General features: G+C 35.2%; 1 protein-coding gene across 2 annotated transcripts in view; it reads left to right on the top strand.

Annotated features, from left to right (window-relative positions):
- The window catches only part of GBE1 (1,4-alpha-glucan branching enzyme 1), a 134,630-nt gene that overhangs the window by 65,450 nt on the left and 48,706 nt on the right, over positions 1 to 20,474 (top strand). For both annotated transcript variants that reach the window (XM_081327310.1, XM_081327311.1), the window contains exons 7-12: positions 3 to 212; positions 7,986 to 8,101; positions 8,230 to 8,357; positions 10,450 to 10,548; positions 15,575 to 15,685; positions 17,089 to 17,260. In XM_081327310.1, the coding sequence (XP_081183436.1) occupies positions 3 to 212; positions 7,986 to 8,101; positions 8,230 to 8,357; positions 10,450 to 10,548; positions 15,575 to 15,685; positions 17,089 to 17,260 (836 nt within the window). The remainder of the gene's footprint in view (positions 1 to 2; positions 213 to 7,985; positions 8,102 to 8,229; positions 8,358 to 10,449; positions 10,549 to 15,574; positions 15,686 to 17,088; positions 17,261 to 20,474) is intronic.

Raw genomic sequence — 20,474 nt, forward strand, 5'->3', positions numbered from 1 at the left:
AGTCGATACGGCCCTCCAGATGACTTGAAGGAACTGATTGATGTTGCCCACTCAATGGGAATCACAGTTCTATTAGATGTTGTGCACAGTCATGCATCAAAGAATTCTGAAGATGGCCTGAACAATTTTGATGGTACAGATTCAGCATTTTTCCATTCTGGTGCTAGAGGAACACACGTTCTTTGGGATAGCCGACTTTTTGACTATGCAAAGTAAGTATAAATAATGTGATAAGTGCCATTGCATCTAATTAATTTGTATACCCATAACCTATAGGTCATTTGTTTTCATCCCATTATTAACATATTATTATGGCTGTTTAAGAGCAGCAACATTAAGAGCTTGTGAAAGATGCTGCATGACTTATCCAAGACAATTTAGTAGCTAGGCATTGACAAACAATTTAGACAATTTGATTCACTGGTGAATATTTGTTTGATTGTGAAAATTAAAGTATCCTCTGGTAATTAAATTATCCTCTGATAATTTGACAAACCGAGCTCATGATAAATAACTTTTTTTCCAAAAAAAATCCCCTTATCTATATCATTGAATAATATTTACGGAAAATTATTGGAATTAGCTATCAAATATAATTTTATATGTCTAACCTGGACAAACAAATATAAATACAAATGTTTTATTATTATTTTAGTTGCCTTTCATGATATTCCATTCCATTTTTCTCCATGTTAGTTTTCTTTCTTTTTTACACTGCCCCCCCGCCCCTCCCATCTGTTCAGTTACTGCTTCAATTGCCTAGGCAGGTAAGTATTTTTCATCTTTGGGTGTGGAAAACCATTGCTATTTTTCTTCGTTCATTTGTAAGTTTATTTCATTTGTAAATAAATAAATACACACACGTTTGTGTGTGTGTGTGTGTGTGTGTGTGTATCTATGTATGTAAATATAAAGCCACTTTAGTGTAGTGGTTTAAGGCACTGGAGACCATGATTTCTAGTTGCACTTTAGGCATGAAGCCAACTGGGTGCCTTTGAGCCAGTCACTTATACTCAGCCTTAAGATGACAGGTTTGCTGGATAAGTAATATTTTGAACAAATTTAGATACATATTTCTACTGTTGTGTAAATTATATACTTATATAAAAGAAGTTAAAAAAATGTAACATTACTTTTATCCCATCATTATCAGTAACAGTAATAATAATATATTTGTGAGTTTATATAAAAAAGAACAGTATTTCTGGAAATGTAGCATATTAAATTTTCAATATTCCCTCATATCCAAACCCTTAACATAAGGTTTATAATATATGCAAATAAGAGATGCTACAGAAGAATAACTTTAATTTATAATAAACATTCTTGATGGGTAGAATTCTTTTTCCCCCTCTTTTTAAGTTTAAATTGGTATGGTATAATAGGAGACTTTAAATCACAGATGCCACTTTAGTTAGAAAATTTTCAAATAACATATAATTTCCCTTGAAGAATTCTGTTTCTTTTATTATCTACATTCAAACACAGCTGTGTGCAAAATCTTTAAAATGAAACTATGCTAGGGGGGGGACGAGATGGTAATTATGCTATATATTGGGATATTTATGAAGGACACTAAAAGTAATTGTTAGTTTTCGTACATTTTTATTGGTATACTTTAAAACTCATTAACTGGTCACTCAAAATACATAAAAGAAAAGACTCTTTTTTAAAAACATCTAGCAAAACCATCTAGACCAATTTTTGAATGAAGGTAAATGTCCCAGGATAAAGCTGCAGGATCCAATCTGAATCAATCATTGGGACAAAAGGTTTATCTTTCCAAGCTTCCAGTTCATGCTGGAGTCTATCCTCGGAGAACTTGACTTTCTCTCCAGAATAAGTGAACTGGGATGTTCTACATGTTGTAGTTGTGCCTGAATGTGTGTAGCTTTTAGTTGTTAGTTAGGTTGTTGATGGCTGGCTATGAAGTCATATATTGTTGTTTCCTTGTGCCACTGCACACTTAACTCCTAAGTACCTAGTAGGCTGTTGGTAAATCAGCACTCCTATTGACTGGCAAGGCACCTGTTTCCCAGGCTTCAATCATTTATCTGGCTCTTTTTGTCCCTGCTTGGCCAACAATCATAGTAGCTGAAAATTTGAATCCATGTTCTTATTCATTGCAGTGTGAGGCTATCAATGAGTTTGGATTTCCCTGACTAACAATCTCACAATCTGGTAGTTAGCTTCATCTTTGTTTGTCCTACATAGTCATAGGGGCAATCCATGCAGGAAATCTGATAATTTACATTCAAAGTTCCAAACAATCTTTGTAGTGCATGAATTGTCCTTACATGATAGCCTCTGGACAGTGGGTGATGCCCACTTGCCGATGCTGAAGTTGTGTTATATTGCTTCTGAAGTGTTCTTAAAATATGACATCTTGTGCCATATAGTTGGTCTTGTACCTTTTTTCTTCCTTTCTCTCCCCTGCATATTGTACAATCATCTTGTGGAACCTGCTCTCCAGTTCCTTTGTTTGCTGGGTACTACAGTGTGTTCTCACTCATTCTGATGCAACTCTTTTCATGTGACAGTGAGTGGTTACTGTTGAAGCTCAGAATGCATGGAGTGTTGGTAGCCTTGCAATGCAACTTGGTTTCCAGGCTTCCATCTTCTCGTCTGTTGATAAACATGTCTAAAAATGGCAATTGTCTAGTCATTTCTTCCTCCACTATGAATTGTATATCCAAAAAAATGGAGGCTATTTTATTTGCTGAAAATGTGGTGAGAGAAAAAGAAGGTAAAGTCATTAACTTGTTCATTTTTTAAAGTAAAAAACAGGAAAGCAGGGAAGAAAATCCAAGCATGTATTAATTTTATCATCAGAGAGGAATTTCAAATACAAACCAAATACAAAATTGCAGGTCGGGATAGAAATGGTAAATATGAAGTTAACACTACTTTAGAGATCACTAAACAACCTTTATTTGGTTGTATCATTATTTCAGTGATATTTCCTTATTAAACCTACAAAAAATCCATGGGTGGGAAAAAAAGCAGTGGGAGTGAGGGCGACTTCAGATTTCCTGCAGGTTTCCCTATTGATTTTCCTTGTGGGAAGTTGGCAGTAAGAATAAGAAATCCCTTCCTCCCTCCCTCCCTTCCTCCCTTCTTCCTTCCCTCCAATTCCTACCAGGTTGCTATTTCATTTAATTTGCTTGTGAGATGTTTGCAGGTAGAAACTGGGCTAATGAGAAAGCCAAATTGTAATTGCAAAGTAAACGGCTGCTGCTAGATGGGGGTGGAAGGGGACATTAGAGGGGGTGCAGATCAAGAATGGTATATAGATGTGCTACAGAGGTGGCATATAGATATGGAAGAATGTGTGGATGTATGGCAGAGATGCCCCTATGTATTTGGGAGAGTGCATGTACGAGTGGCATAAGTCAGGAAGGGTATCCAGGAGTGTACCAGAGGTGCTGTGTGGTTCAAGGAGAGTACATGGGGCACGAATTCAGAATGGTGCCTGGGAATGCTCGAGAGTACACAAGGTGTGTTATAGAGGGACAAGGCCCTTCCCATCAGGCAAAAAAGATGGGGTGGGAAAGGGTATGTGGGGGTATGCAGGAGAGGCTACATGGGTTGGAAAAGACATGCAAGCAGTGGCACAGATCAGGAAGCATGTGTGGGGTGCACAAGAGGTCCTGCACTGGTTATGGAAGGTATACCAGACTGGTGTGAATCGGGTGATGCATGTGGTATGTAATATGTGTTGCAAGAATTGCAAAAGATATGCTGGCAGTCGTGCAGATTGGGGAAGATGCATGGGAGGCAGCTCAGATAAGGAAGCATGGGGAATATGACATGGGCCTTGAAGGGTGCATGGGGAGGGTTCCTTCCTTCCCTGTTCCTTTCTTCCCTTCTTTGATCACCAGGGAGGTAAGTGGCAGCTGCTGAATGGGGGAAGAGTGAGGGATTATGAGGGCTGGGAAATTTAGTATTAGTATTTAGTATTTATTATATTTGTATACCGCCCTTCTCCCGAAGGACTCAGGGCGGTGAACAGGGCACATATAAAAATACAGAATACAAAAATTAAAAAAGAAATAGGAGCCCGAGCTAAAACAATAGATGGTAATAAAAAATCCACAATAAAAACCCCAACACATCCCCCATCAGGCCAGGCCGGCTTGTTCAAATAGATAGGTCTTCAGACCGCGTCGGAAGGAGCGAAGGTCAGGTGCCATCCGGAGCTCAACCGGCAGCTGATTCCATAAAGCCGGGGCGCCCACAGAGAAGGGCCTCCCCCTGGGGGCCACCAGCTGACATTCTCTGACCGGTGGCACCCTGAGGAGGCCCTCTCTGTGGGAACGCAGAGGGCGGAGGGAAGTTGACGCCGGCAGCAGGTGATCCCCGAGGTATTCCGGACCCATGCCATGTAGGGCTTTGAAAACCGTTACCAAAATTGTCACAGAATGACTGCAGTAGCAACCCAGCAACAGCCAATAGCACTGAAGAAGTCACAACTCCAAATTTTATTTTCTTGGGTGCCGTGGGTCTTAGATTTTGGACACATTCTATAAGTTAGCCCATTAAGGTTTAAAAATTGTTACTCTAATGCACTATTTCTCTCAGTGAAAGGTCATGACAAATAAAGTAGGAATAGTATATACAGTAGATCGTATTGCCCTATGATTGAGCTTATAAGCATATCCAATAGGTTACAAATACAAGCTGAAGACTTGGTTCATGAAATGCTTTTTCCAGGACCAAGGATAAGCAATGTGACAACAAGTGAGGACAATTAACCAGTGGAACAGTTTGCCTTTAGAAATCGTGGGTGCTCCATCACTGGAGGTTTTTAAGAAGAGACTGAACAGTCACTTGTCTGAGATGGTATATGTTCTTCTTGAGCGGGGGGCTGGACTAGGAAGACTTCCAAGGTTCCTTCCAGCTCTATTCTATTCTAAAATTCCCACTGATAATTCCTATTGATGCATGTAAAGTCAAATGATATTGTGAAGAAAAGCCAGATACTCATAATTTCAGCAGTCTAGAGCTTCAGGTGATCTGATCAATTTTATTTTTATAAAAGAAAACAAGTAAGGGAATAATAATTACATAAAATAAGGGAAATCAATAACTGGAAATATAAATGGTGTTGGTGGGAGAACTCTATGATCATGATCTGAGTTAGCTGGAAGATGAGCAGTTGACATCAGATGTGTAACATCTCACAAAGATTGGTAAAAATGGATTTGGCCAAAATTAGGAGTATTTTAAATTGAATCCTATAAAGGTTGGACATCCTCTAAAAGAGTTGTACATAGTATAACATTGGCTAATGACCTTCATGGCTTCATTGTTTAAACTATATAGTAATGCTCATGCTATCAACATCAACAAGATCATTGCTTAGTACAGAAGGCTAAACTATATCACATTTCTTGTTCTGTTCTATGCTTTTTTTTTCTTCAACCCTTTTTACAACATTCACTTTCTGAGGCAAAAGAACTCTGCTATATCTCCTTTCTTGTCTTTAACATTCTATATTATAAAATTAGAAATATATACATTCTTTCTTAATTCGATTGTGATTGAAATGGTTTGGTTTCTTTGAGGGATTGTTTTATTTTATTTAGTTTTTTCTTGTAGGTCAGCTTTGATTACTGGCAATTACATGGGCAAGTCCATCTGGTTTTCAATATGTTCAGCAGAGATTTGCTGTAGCTTGACTGCTAAGTCAATCTCTGTGTGTGTGTGTGCGTGCGTGTGTGTGCGCACACGCGTGTGTGTATGTGTGTGTAATTTTATTGCTTTTGAAATAACAAAAAAAAAGAAAAAGGAACAATACATAAGAATAATAAAAAAACGTGGGATGTTAGAATTACTTTCCAGCTTATACTTTGCACAAGTGTAAATAACATGGTAATGGTTCAGTTATTGCACTAATAAACACATACATTCGCAATTGTTAGTGGAAGCCTGGATTATGTACCATTTTAAGAACCTGTAGTCTTGAGTTGGAAAGGCAGCTTCTATCAAATTCTTGTTGGAGATTTTGCAGATAAGATCACTTGTCAGGATTTATATTATATGCATTATTTCACCTGTAAAAATGTGGCTTGTTTTAGTTTCCAAGTCACTTCCAAATTCATAAACATAACTCTGTTCTGTGTTCTACACCCATCCCAGGTAGAATACTATATTTACTCTTCTTTTGAAAATTTATGCTCATCCTCCCGATATCAAGTATTTTTGTAATACAAAATAGGTAAGGCATGTCTTGGCATTTAAAACCATTTTTCTCAATATTTTAATATTAAGTTGCAAATGTCACCATATTTCCTATTGATAAAAATGCTGCTGGAGCCCTTGGGAAAATGTTCAGACTTCTGATACAGTTGTTGTGTGGCATCTTAAAAAAAATGTATTGCCTAATTACCTGAATCTCTGGAATCCATTATATTATGCATACAAATTTGTCCATATAGACTTTGAATATAGGGTCCAACAACTGTCTGCCTATAGAAATACAATTTTTCATATTCATGGTATAATATTAGAAAACTGAAATTTTAACTGTTGCCTACTGGGAAATCTGTCTGAGTAGTTTGTTCAAGCATAAAACCATGTGTTTAAAATAATGTGTTTGCTGTTCTTTTGCTACCCATGTACCAATTATGATTTCCAGATCTGTTTTATAAAAAGAACTGTTACGTTTAAGGAAAGAAGAACTATGTTATGAACACATATCAAAAGGAAGAAATAAAAAATATAACAATATTACTAATTGTTCTGGCTTTTCTTATGCATTCTAGAAGAGGATTCATTTTTTTATTTTTCAACATATGATTTATTTTCATAGAGATCTTTCTTGGACTCTGTATTTTCTTTATCAAGCCAGGTACTAAAATGGCATAGTACTTCCTGGACTTGGTTTGGTGTCATAAAGTTTGATCTTAAGACTATCTATCTATCTATCTATCTATCTATCTATCTATCTATCTATCTATCTATCTATCTATCTATCTATCTATCTATCTATCTATCTATCTATTTGTACAAATGAGAGATTTCTAATACAACCTTTGGGGAAAATATGTTCTCCATAGTTTAGACCTGTTCAATTCACAAGAATATCGTCCTTTTTTGTCTTGATTTGTCTTAATTTTGTCAAAATATACAATATATTTTGTATATTAAATGTCTATGTATTTATGAATTATATATATTTTTAGCAAACATTAGAAAATATATTTGCTGACTTTATCCATGTAATTTCCTGAATTATTTTGAGAAATAAATATTTGAAATAAGTTATCCACAATCCTTTGTAAAATAGTTTTTCTGGTATATCATTGTAGTGATAGCAACTTCAGAAATTTCAAATCCTCAGATTACTATTTTAAATCTGCATACTTCTTTTAATTTAATCCTAAAAGGTCTGTATCTGAAGAAAGATCTTTGAAGGAAGATCTATGTAAGATGTCGTTTGGAGAGAAATAAATCCATACACGTTGATTTTTCTTTGTTCAGTTGTTCAGTAATTTATAGTAAGGTATGACATGTGTAGGGACGCGGTGGCTCAGTGGGTTAGGACGCTGAGCTTGTCGATCAGAAGGTCGGCAGTTTGGCGGGTCGAATCCCGAGTGCCGCGTAACAGAGTGAGCGCCTGTTACTCGTCCCAGCTTCTGCCAACCTAGCAGTTCGAAAGCACGTCAAAACGCAAGTAGAAAAATAGGGACCACTCCGGTGGGAAGGTAACAGCGTTCCGTGCGCCTTTGGCGTCTAGTCATGCCGGCCACGTGACCACGGAGACGTCCTCGGACAAGCGCTGGCTCTGCGGCTTTGAAACGGAGATGAGCACCGGTCCCTAGAGTCGGAAACGACTAGCACACGTGTGCGGGGGAACCTTTACCTTTACTTTATGACATGTGTGCGTGAATATTTTTAAACACCAAAAAGAAAATTATAGAAACAGTAGGAGTAGATTAATATTGTACATTAATACTTGGGATATGTTATTTATATTTCAGCTGGGAAGTCCTGAGATTTCTTCTCTCCAATTTAAGATGGTGGATAGAAGAGTATGCCTTTGATGGGTTTCGATTTGATGGTGTATCATCTATGCTATATCACCATCATGGAATTAGTAAGTTTAATTTGTATATTAGTGACCATACCACAAATCAAATAATTAGGAGTTTCAACTGAAAAACCTACAGTAAATCTATAACTTGCACTTCTGGCACTTGACACTGTTGTTATTTATCATATTAGGTGAAGGCTTTAGTGGAGATTACAATGAATATTTTGGTATGCATGTTGATGAAGATGCAGTGGCCTACCTAATGATGGCAAACTACATGATACATACTTTGCATCCAGAATGTATAACTATAGCAGAGGTAAATCTTAGATTACATTAACACAATTACTTTGACTTATTTATTTGAATGAATGAATCATTATTCAGTTACAGTTATATTTAAGTTTATTAATCCTTAAGCAGGATGCAAGATTTGTTAAAGATTTGTTAAACATTTTACTGGTTTTAGTTGCAGAATTAAATATATGCTCTAAAGTGTATTCCTGTGCATGTGTATCCCAAGACAAATGCCACTGAGTTTAGACATTTATCAACAAGTATTTCAAAGATGCAGCCTAACTATAATATGATCATTAGAATTGTCCCAAAGGTGCCTTTTCAGTTTCTGACAATGCTGAAGAAGCTTCTTGGATAAGAAGTGAAATGTCTTCAAGGAAATACAAAGTTACCTTTACCAGTTACCTTTTGAAAAAGCACCTTTGGGACCACCATAACCTGGATGACTGAGTCTCTCCATAGAGATCTTTAGAATTATAATTCTTTTAAACAATGAACTTTCTCATGACTTTTCTATAATGTATTTATGACTTTGGAAACTCACTATACTGCCAAAGCAGCTGAATTTTTATGCATCTGTCTTTGTAACTACAACCTTTATGGGGATCTAAAGTTCCTCCTGTTTCAAATTCATTATGACAATTGTTTGGTAAGTTTAATTTTTGTTGATAAATTAGAAAAAATATATTTCCCAGATTTATTTTTAAAAGATATTGCTAGAATTGCTGTTATTACAAGTAAACAAGTACTTCTAGGAATCTTTATACATTTTTACCTCTTAATTTTTAGCATTTTTAACTCTTTAATATTTATACTGGTCTTGGTTCTGGAGAAGTAATCACAGTGCATTTTAAACAAAAGTGATGAAATCAAGCAACTATGGGATGTATTAAACTTAAAATTGTTTTATTGATTTTGCGGTTCTTTTCAAACAAAATGAGTCCATCATCCAGGGAGCCATAATAGGGTGATCAGGATTCCTACCTTATAATCTTTTTGCATTTTCTCATATACTTTTTTTGTTAAACAAGATGTTGCTTCAATTTATTCTAGTTAAACTGAAAATTACTTCAATTTTTTTTCTGGTGGGAGCCTCTGTACAAAATGTGGAATTGATCCACTTGCTTGTGGCAGAAATAAATTGAGAGGGAAGAACTATTGATATCATTCTAAATTACAAGAGGCTAGCATGAATTTGATCTTACATGCAATGATAGTGGAGTGAATGCTAGAGAAAATGAACACATATTGTCTAGGGCAGGATTGGTTATAATACTGTTCCATAAAGATTTGAATCATAACTTTCATAACTTTTTAAATCTTTTGTGGATATTTTTAACAAAAGCAATCTGATCCAAATTTCCTATACATTGGGAAAAAAAGATAAGTAACAGTATTGATAATATTCCAAATTCAGAATGGAACTACTCACTGTGGTCAACTCACCCCGGCCAATTCACTGCAGCCAACTCACTGTGGAACAACTTGCTGTAGCCAACTCGCCACGGGACAATTCAGTGGCGGTAACTCAAAAGAGAGACTAGAATTGCAACTCACCCCAGCCTCAAGGACTTCTAACTTGAAAAGGTTCAAACCTAAAGCAAGACAAGGCCTGCTGCAATTAATTTGTCCCTTTCTTGAGTTATCCTGCATTGAATTGTTCCGGGGTGAATTTTGCCGGGGTGAATCAACTGGGGCAAGATGCTGGGTTGAGTTGGCTAGGGGGAGTTGTCCTAGACCTTTCAAATCTAATTATCTTATACTAGTATGCAATTAATTATTAGCTAGCACTAATACACACTGCATAGACATCAAATTGTTGTTTTTCATTATATGTATTTCAAGTACATATATGTAGTGGCTAATATTCACAGCATTTTGCAGCATGAGAAAAATATGAATAGGAAACAACTTGCTTTCATAATATTTATGCCATAGGAGTTGCAGATTAATGAATTGTGATTCTTTAATATTGAGTGAGATTGAAAATATTTTCATTATTTGTGAGTGAATAGTAATTATTCTGGTGGAGATCTCTCCTTATTTTCAGTTCCAAATATTCTTATTTTATGATATTTCATTACTTGTCAACTAACTTTGTATAATTCCTCCAGGATGTGTCTGGAATGCCAGCACTTTGTTGTCCAATAATTGAAGGAGGATGTGGATTTGATTACCGGATGGCCATGGCAATTCCTGACAAATGGATTCAGGTGAGAATAGATCCCTTCCATGCTTTGCCACATTCTTCACTCATGCTTCCCTTGGTAAAAGTAAATGTAAAGGTTTCCCCTGCCCAGTCATAGCTTGACTCTAGGAGGCAGTGCTCCTCTCCGTGTCTTAGCCAAGGAAACCAGCATTGTCCAGAGATACTTTCATGGTTATGTGACCAGCAAGACTATATGTTGAGGCACATGGAATAATGTTACCTTCCCACCAAAGTGGTACCTATTTATCTATTATATTTGCATGCTTTCAAACTGCTAGGTTGGCAGGAGCTAGGGCAAGTAATGGGAGTTCATCCCATCCTGTGGTGCTTGGGTCTTGACAGCCCAGCATCTTAACTGTTAGACTGCAACAACCCCATTTTCCCATATATGTAATTAAATGAAATATCAAGTAATTATAATATGACACATGTGAACTGGGTTTCCATAATTTAGACAAGCAAAATGTAGTAATCACTCACTCCTGTTCTCTGTTCTAATTTTTTTTACCAAAGAAAGGAGAAAATGCCTCTTATATTTATTTAGCCAAATTTTCCCAGTTTGTGTTTTCAGCACCTAATTAAAACTCCCTCATGTATTGGAATTGCAGCTCCCATCAATCTCAGCCAGTAGTCTGAAAAGTAATCTGGAATCTCCAGAAAGTTACGCTTGTATAGGATACTAAGCTTTGTCTCTCCAAAGTTCAATGTAACATATGACTAATTATTCTACAATTATATTTGATTGTTTGGCTTTTACTTTTGTGGTTTTGTGGACAGAATTTTGATAATCCTTACAGCAAGCTTAACTCCTAACAAAATGGAGATTAAAAATGTATCTGTTATGCACATGAAATTGTACAATGATTTTATAATACATTAATTGCATATTTATGAATCTAGTGCCTTAACTATTACTAAACATGTTTGTACGAAAAGCTTGCCAATGTCGCACTCTAGTGATAAAGACTAAGACCAAATATTTTTAATTTCTTTAAAAATAACAAAAACAAAAAAGATGAACGCTAAACAAATTGAAGCTTTTCTAGGAGGTTATTAATGTTTCCATATATAGAAATAATTGAATGTTGGGGGAAAAATTCAGAAGGATTACTATAATAAATTAATACATGTTATTATATGCACCTTTGTACAGATATGCTTATAAGCTTAATATAATAATTGAAAATATCTTGAGTAAGGCATATATGTAGGAGTGTAGTAAAACTTTAATATATTTCATCTTTGTGAAATACGCAGATGTATACTTTGAAATATGTATATTATTCTAGAGCACAATTCATTTTTAGGTCTTTAAACACATAATTTTGGAACAAATATGATCTATTTCCCTGTAGACAGAATATTTATTAATGTTGCTTCAGGGTATATTTTCCCTATTATTAGCTAATTTCTTTTTTCATATTCTAAAAGTGTTATCAGATGGCATCAAAGGCATATTGCTAGTACAGATATTCTATTAATTATAAAAAGACTCTCTCATTCTTGTGCAGTTGTAAATCTATAAACCATAAACCATAGGACAAAAATTTGCATAACTTAGTATGACTTCATTATATCAGCTGATATTTGGGTTTATTATCACCTAATTCTTGCAGAGTAGTGGAAAAAATATTTGTCTTTCTCCTCTTTACGATAGATGCAGCTTAAAGTTTTGGCATTGTTTCTTGTCCAGAATATGCACAAACACTTATTAGTTTGTCTGTCCTTTAATTTCTTCAAAGTTACATGAGATATAGATGCTATTATTTATAAAATAATTTCAAAGGGTAAAAAAGGAAAAAATAAACATAATAAAAGTCAGATGTGACATAAGCAAATTGTCATATTACTTCTCAATAAATAAATCTTATATGATTCATACAGGATACTGTAAATTAAAAATATATAGTACATGTCAGTACTATGGAATGTTAAAACAGAAAATATAAAGTTTTGTGTCCTTTAGTAATTAAAACTGAAAATTGGGAAGGTGTGTTTGTGTTTGCCCTGTGTCCTTTTCAGTCTTGATTTGTATTTTTAATTAACATATTTCATATTTTAGCAGAATTTATATTCTATGTTTGTCTTCATTTGGATAGGATTTCTTTTTTTACATTTTGGTTTTAATAGAAAATCTGCTGCTTGGGATTAACATGAGAGTTCACAATGATGCTTATTGTGTTTAGTGATGTGATTTCTATTTTATAGGATTTTGTGCTTTCTTTAACATACAGAATAACTCCATTCCTAATACCTATTTCCATGTCTTATTTCACAGTTTATATTTGTAAAAACCATAACTCACTCATTATTCAATTTCCATAAAAAATCTGTAATACTCGTTAGATTTAACAATTTAACTCCCATTTTGGCACAGAATTTGCTGGCACTATGGTTCCACCCAAGTATATTAAGACAATTCAGCTTTCTTTATCTTAACTAGCCAAGAAACTATCTGTCCCACATTCAAATTCTTTCATCATCTTTGTATTGTTGACTAATTGAGGCTTCCAGTTATTCAAGAATAAGAGAATAACAGAGTTGAAAGGGACTTTGGAGGTCTTCTAGTCCAGAGGTTCCCAACCTCCGGTCCATGGACCAGTACCAGTCCATGGCATGCCAGCAACTGGGCCACGTAAACAAGCAATGCCCAATCTGCAGGATGCAGGCAGCACACAAAAACACGCCCCCTCCAGTCCGCAGAAAAACCTCTGCCCATGTAACCGGTCCCTGGTGCCCAAAAGGTTGAGGACCTCTGTTCTAGTTCAACCCCCTGCTCAAGCAGGAAACCCTATATCATTTCAGGGAAATGGTTGTCCAATCTCTTCTTAAAAACCTCCAATGATGGAGTACCCACAACTTCTGGAGGCAAGTCATTCCACTGATTAATTGTTCTAACTGTCAGGAAATTTCTCCTTAGTTCTAGGTTGCTTCTCTCCTTGATTAGTTTCCATCCATTGTTTCTTGTCTTGCCTTCTGGTGCTTTGAAAAATAGGTTGACCCCCTCTTCTTTGTGGCAGCCCCTTAGATAGTGGACACTGCTATCATGTCACCCCTAGTCCTTCTTTTCATTAAATTAGACATACCTGATTCCTGCAACCTTCATACATTTTAGCCTTCAATCCCCTAATCATCTTTGTTGCTCTTCTCTGCACTCATCGTGTGTGTGAAGATCCTTCTGGATCTTAAGGTTGACTATTCCTGGCAGCTTGTTATCACCTGCAAATTTGTGAGTTCCCCTTCTATCCCCTAGTCTAAATACTTTGGGGTACCCATGTAGATGCATTTCCATTAAGGACTACTAAGGCAGGCCCAGGTATCATGCATTGCAGTGGGCCACACAGGAGGTGACCAATGCATAAGTGATTTTGCACAGTAAAGTTAAATGCATAATTAGCAATATCTAAAATTCTCTGCCATCATTTTGACACTGTAATATCAGATTACTGTCACGGTTCCAACTGATGAACCCAACCAAACATCTTCAAGACATTCTAGTCTCTTAATGTAAAACTTTATTGAGTACACAATTTTGGCATATATGAAAGCATTTCTTCTTTGTCATTTCTCTACTTAAGGGGTGCTAGCTTTTGAGGATATTTGCTTGGTTGGGTTCATGAATTGGAACCATGACATTAAACCGGCTTTGGCAAACCCCAAGCTAATTCCCCTCCCATCCCTGACCAGGTCACATTGCCCAATTAGGAGCAAGTATATTGTTATGAGAAAATGTCATAACACCTGGTGCCTCGTCCTTGAATCTCATGGTCTGACTTCTTTATCTTTGAGCCTGCATTCCATTTTCCCTCCAAGTTCATTGGCAAGGTAAGAAGCAATAATAATTGCACCAGCAAAACAAACTTCAAGCTTAACAGTTACTTCATTGTGGTATTTATTGTTATTTTTTAATTTGCATAACTTTTCCTATATTGAATGGAGGCAAATATATGTGTCCTAGAATAATGTTGCAGGATCCAATCTGGGTCAGTCACCAGGACCAGAAGTTTACTCTTCCAAGCTTTTAGACTCATTCTAGAGCCCATCCTCAGCGTGCTTCTTTCTAGCAGAGTATGTGTTTTGGGCTATTCTATGTGTCATATTTATATGGTGCCTGTTTTTGTGTGGCTTTTTGGTTGTTGATTGGGGTGTTGATGGCCAGCTATTAAGTCATTGTATATTATTTCCTTTTGCTCCCAAGCCCTGGCCTCCTGAGTACTGATAAACTGGTGGTAAATCAGCACTCCTGTTGATCAACTCTTCCTATATTGTATGGCATAAAATGAAATACACAGAAATAATTTACCTTATTTCAATTAGAGCTAATACATTAATCAAAGGATTATGCATCATTGCATAATAAGAAACAGGCAGATAGAGTGGTGAAATTTGTGTTTAATCAGCCATAAAAGTGATGGCATGTAGCCCCTACTGTTTTACAGAAATAGAAAGAAAATGAATTTAAGATATGCATAGTTAATAAGATGTTGGCAGACATTTTGGAAGAAAAATAATGCTTTACTTCAATTATGTATATTAAAAGGTAAGCTTTCTCTAGACAAGCACAACTTTACTGGTAACTTCATGAAAAAGTCCTTGTTATTTTCTTGGCTATGTTGGAGGCATAATTTTCTTTCTTTCTTTCTTTCTTTCTTTCTTTCTTTCTTTCTTTCTTTCTTTCTTTCTTTCTTTCTTTCTTTCTTTCTTTCTTTCTTTCTTTCATTATATTTTTTTACTTTTGATTTTAGTTTACAGCCTTGCAATTTCCTAAAAACTTCCTATTCAAACATTAAGTAGGTCTGACTTTGTTTGAATTCTTTCAAGATAAACCAAGATAAGTCATTAGAATTGTTAATTGCTGTGTGCTATATTAGTTGTGCTATAAAGTGAACCTAGATCAGAATCACATCCCAGAAACAGTAACTTAACCTTTCAAAATTTATGAAAGAGACATTGCTCATGAACAGTTTAATAGGATAAATTGAAAAATAATGATAAGAAAATAATTCAAAATTATTCATGTTTGTTTTCAGATAATTAAGGAGTGTAAGGATGAGGACTGGGACATAGGAAACATTGTGTTTACTTTAACAAACAGGCGATATGGAGAGAAGTGCATTGCCTACGCAGAGAGTCATGATCAGGTACTATAACAACTTACCAGTTCATTTCCACAACAACTAGAATTAGATTGCGGCCATCCATTTTAAAAGGGAAAAAATATTTTATATATGTGTGTGTGTGTGTGTGTGTGTGTATGTATGTGTATGTGTATGTGTATAATGAATGAATGAATGAATGAATGGTTCAGCATTACCGAAAGCCAGTATCCATGACTGAAAATCTGGAATGACATTCTGTTGTTTTTCTATTGTAAAAGAGTTATATGTTTTGCTATGCCCCATGCTTGACATATATATAATTCTTCAAATAATAATATATTCCAGATTGTTTATATGTAGTTCAGAATAAATTTTAAGCCACATTATTCTTCCGAAAAATCCTATTAAGAAATTATGAATACTAACTCAAAGGGACAATACTGAGATGAACCCAATGCACCCATTTCATTGTCCTCAAATACTCAATATCCCCAAATATTAATTTTCATCAATAGCATACTTCCTTGCTTTTAACCATTATTGATCACCAGGAAGCAGTATATGACTGATTTCATCCTCCTTGGAACTCAGAAGATACATGCAGCCATTATAGTTAGCTTTAGCTCTTATGTGGTTCAAACTTGCCTATTCCTGATTTTATATATAGAGGAAAACTTACACGCACACATAAACAGAGTTTTTAGAAAATGGTAAGCAATTTACTAATGGCTAAACAGAGAAACAAAGGAACAGAAATTAGAGTTTGATTTCAAACCCAAAATCTCTTGAGATAAAACTTGCCTGAGTAGTTTCATACTATAAGACCTCCAAGGTCTCGTCCAGTCCTATAATTCTATGAATCTATATTTCACAGAAACATGCAGAACAGTAGTTAAGATTCAATATTCAGTTCAATGTTCAGAGAGCCAAGCAAATTTCATCAGCCAGTCCAACAATCAAAGTGTCATGTTTCTTACACAAGCAGAAGGCAATAATTCTTCAGAAATAGGAAATCAGATGAATGCTTCAAACAAGGTTATGTGAATCAGAGCTGCCTCAAACAAGGCTGCAACCAGCTTTTTAAAAAACTTTGCCAAGTAGAGCAGAGAATAGAGCAAAGACATTTAACAAGACTCTTTGCCAAGCAAGTGAGCTTTACTGATTGTAAAAATTTTTTTTATACAAACTGTTCTAACAAGAATGGATGAAAAGCATGTGACTATAGAATGAAAAAGTACCCCTTTGGACAGGATGGAGTCATGAGTGAGGGCATAATAGAAAACAACAATTATATCTCTCTAGTGTGAAAACTCAAAGTAAGAACATATATATTACCCATAAATATAGCATACCATATATTTATCTATAAGATGTCTAATTTATGTTATATAAAACATTAATATCATAAAAAGATTTTTCCCTGCCTCATTTATTTATTTACTAAGGCCCTTGTTGGTGATAAGACTTTGGCTTTTTGGCTGATGGATGCAGAGATGTATAACTATATGAGTGTTCTGTCACCTTTCACACCGGTTATTGATCGAGGAATACAGCTTCATAAAATGATACGACTCATTACTCATTCTCTTGGAGGAGAAGGCTACCTCAATTTCATGGGTAAGTCATCTGCAATATTACCTTCTGATTTCCTTCAGCATAGTACATGTGATGACATTTTCTTTTTACAAATTGGACATGTTTATTGAACTTAGTTAAAGGCTAAAGCATACTATGATCCTCTACATGTATAATAATGATTTCCATTAATTTCCATGGATCTTGCTCTCAGTTGAGGACATAGTAGCAACCTAAGTATGATTATAATTCATAGACGTTTGATTATGCTACATAATTTACCTTGAAAGAGACTTGTGTATTGTGCTATTGAATAATTACTGATCTATTATAATATTTTATTAGTTTATACAAATATGAGGCAAATTAATTTAGAGATTTTTGTAACTCTCTTACCAAAGGCATATGGCTCTGGAATCTTTGTCTTTATAGAAGGTAAATAAAAATGTTCTCTTTTTATGACTGGATAAGTATAACTAGTGTCAAACTTGAAATTGATGTATTAAATTATATTTTATCCAGAACAATATGTGGGCTAATATTAATAACTTGTAAGAATAATTAGTAACCTAGCAATCTCATTATTCTCCTTCATGTTGGCTAGCTATATTTGGTTATGAAACTGAACATATGTGCTTGATTTTTTTCTGCTATTTCTGGCACTGCTTATATTAAAATTTGTGCTGAGGGAAGCACAGCATTCAGACTATTCTGTAGTCTGTCAGAGATAAACAAGTTCTTCAGAAACAAAGTTATAAACCGAAAGTATTTCTTCTGCCTTCTAGCTGTCTAAAAGTATTAACTTACATAAACATAAAGCAATAATTGTTTTAATTTTTGTTTTCTTATATCGGGTATTTCATTCTTAGGTCCTGTCACTTCTTATGGGCTTCAAGAATAAATTTCTATGTGGCTAGTTGCAGATTAGGCAGAAAAATATATTTATCCTCATCAAAGTATGTTGCATCTCAACTACTCAAGTAGATAAATAGTAATTTATGAGTTATCTCTTTCCTAGTAAAAACAGTCTGACTACCCAAACCTTTTTGGGGAAGGTAGTCATTATTTTGTAGTCATTCAGATAATGCACATGATATATGTTGGGGTGCTAATACTATTCAGTTAAATAACTTGAAATAATTGTTCCCAAGATGGCAGTAAAATGACTTGTTGTTGCCTTTTAAAGGAAACTTGTACTAGATGATTACAAGAAAGCATTTTCACAACTTGTTCCAATTGCTTACTTGATTAATATTGAAATCCTGCTAAGGACAGCTGTGATTTTATTGTGGTAGAAGTTTAATTTTATAAACCTGTGTAATAGATGGGAACCAAATTCCTGAAAACTATGTTTGATACCAGTTGGGGAAATACAGTTTTTGAAAATGCCTTGCCTTTCTTATTGAAGAGTTTTAAAATACAGTTTTCCTTTAAGAATCCCCCCTTCCCCCTCCCTCCTCCCCCCTCCCTACCTCCCCCCCTCCCCCCCTCCCCCCCCCCCGACTTCCCAGAGCTAAATACAAGGTATATATATATAAAAAGCAATCATAAACAATCATATGCTAACAATTATAAACTCTAAAATCCATCACTCTCTAGCTTATATAAGGTAAAACAAATAATAATAATATTGAATATGTATATAAAAAAAACTAAGATAATAAAGAAAAAAACCACGAAAGAAGACTTATTCAAATGCTACATAAAACTTCTTAACCCTATACTTGTTCTGGATAAAATCAATCCATTTTCTCCATTCCATAATATAGCGTTCTTGCGAATGATCTTTCAAATAGGCCGAAATCTTCGCCATCTCTGCCAGGTCGGAAACCTTTAAAGTCCACTCCTCTATGGTCGGCAGTTCCTCTTTCTTCCAGTATTGGCCTATCAAAAGTCTTGCCGCCGTAATTAAATTCAACATCAACTTGGTGTCCACAACTGTGGCATCTGTAATTATTCCCAACAAAAAAAATTGCGGACAAAACTTTAACCTCTGTTTAAAAATCTTCTGCATATTCCACCAGACTTTTATCCAAAAAGCCTTAACCTTTTTACAAGTCCACCATATGTGAAAATATGTTGCATCTTCATCACCGCACCTCCAACATTTAGGCTGATAATTCGGATACATACTTGCAAGCTTTTTGGGATCTAAATGCCATCTATAAAACATTTTGTAAAAATTCTCTCTTAAATTTTGAGCTTGTGTGAATTTTACGTTCCTCACCCAAATCTTTTCCCACGTGTCTATTGTAATGACTTCCTGGATATTTTGGGCCCATTTTATCATACAATCCTTAACAAGCTCTGTTTCTGAGTCAATCTCTATCAATGCAAGATATATCCGTTTGATATGTGCTGGTCCCTGATTCCTAATTTGCTTTATCAAATTTTCATCAGTCATTGTAAATCCATTTTTCTGGTCTTCTTTCCACCTGGCCCGTAACTGAGTATATTGAAACCAATTTTGAACAACCTTCTCTTCTCGCAAGAGGCTATATGATTTCAAACACCAAACATTTCTTTCCAAACTGAGAATCTCCTTGTACGTAGTCAAATCATGTTTGAAGCCAGCATGTATATTTTCTATTGCGTGTTTTGGAATTGCCCACAATGGTATCTTGCAACTTAACTTATGTCTGTACTTCTTCCAAACTCTCAGCAATGCCTGTCTTAAAATATGCACCCTAAACACGTTGTCTACCTTCTTATCATACAACAAATATGCATGCCAGCCAAACAACAAATCGTGGCCCTCAAGATTTAATAACCTCCCTTGCGTCAAATTAATCCAGTCACTTATTCCTACTAATGCAGCAGCTTCATAATATAATTTAAAATTAGGCAATTTAAGGCCACCTCTCTCACGAGTATCCTGCATAATCTTAAGTTTAACTCGTGGTTTTTTCCCTGCCCACACAAATTTATTGATACCTCGCTGCCATTCCTCCAGATTAGAATCTTTCTTAAGAATCGGTATCATTTGAAATAAAAATAAAAATTTAGGCAGGACATTCATTTTTACTGCTGCAATCCGTCCCAACAAAGACAATTGCAATTTTTTCCAACTCTCCAATTCTTTTTGAATTTTCCCCCATAATTTTTCATAATTATTTTTATAGAGCTTTGTATTAGAGGGCGACAAAATCACCCCCAAATATTTAACCCTTTTAACAATCTCAAATCCAGTTAATCCTTCTAAAAGGGCCTTTTGCGATGTTGTCATATTTTTAGCCATAATTTTTGTTTTTTGTAC

Source organism: Vipera berus, assembly GCF_964194415.1.
Source record: "Vipera berus genome assembly, chromosome: 4".
Classification (NCBI taxonomy): Eukaryota; Metazoa; Chordata; class Lepidosauria; order Squamata; family Viperidae; genus Vipera; species Vipera berus.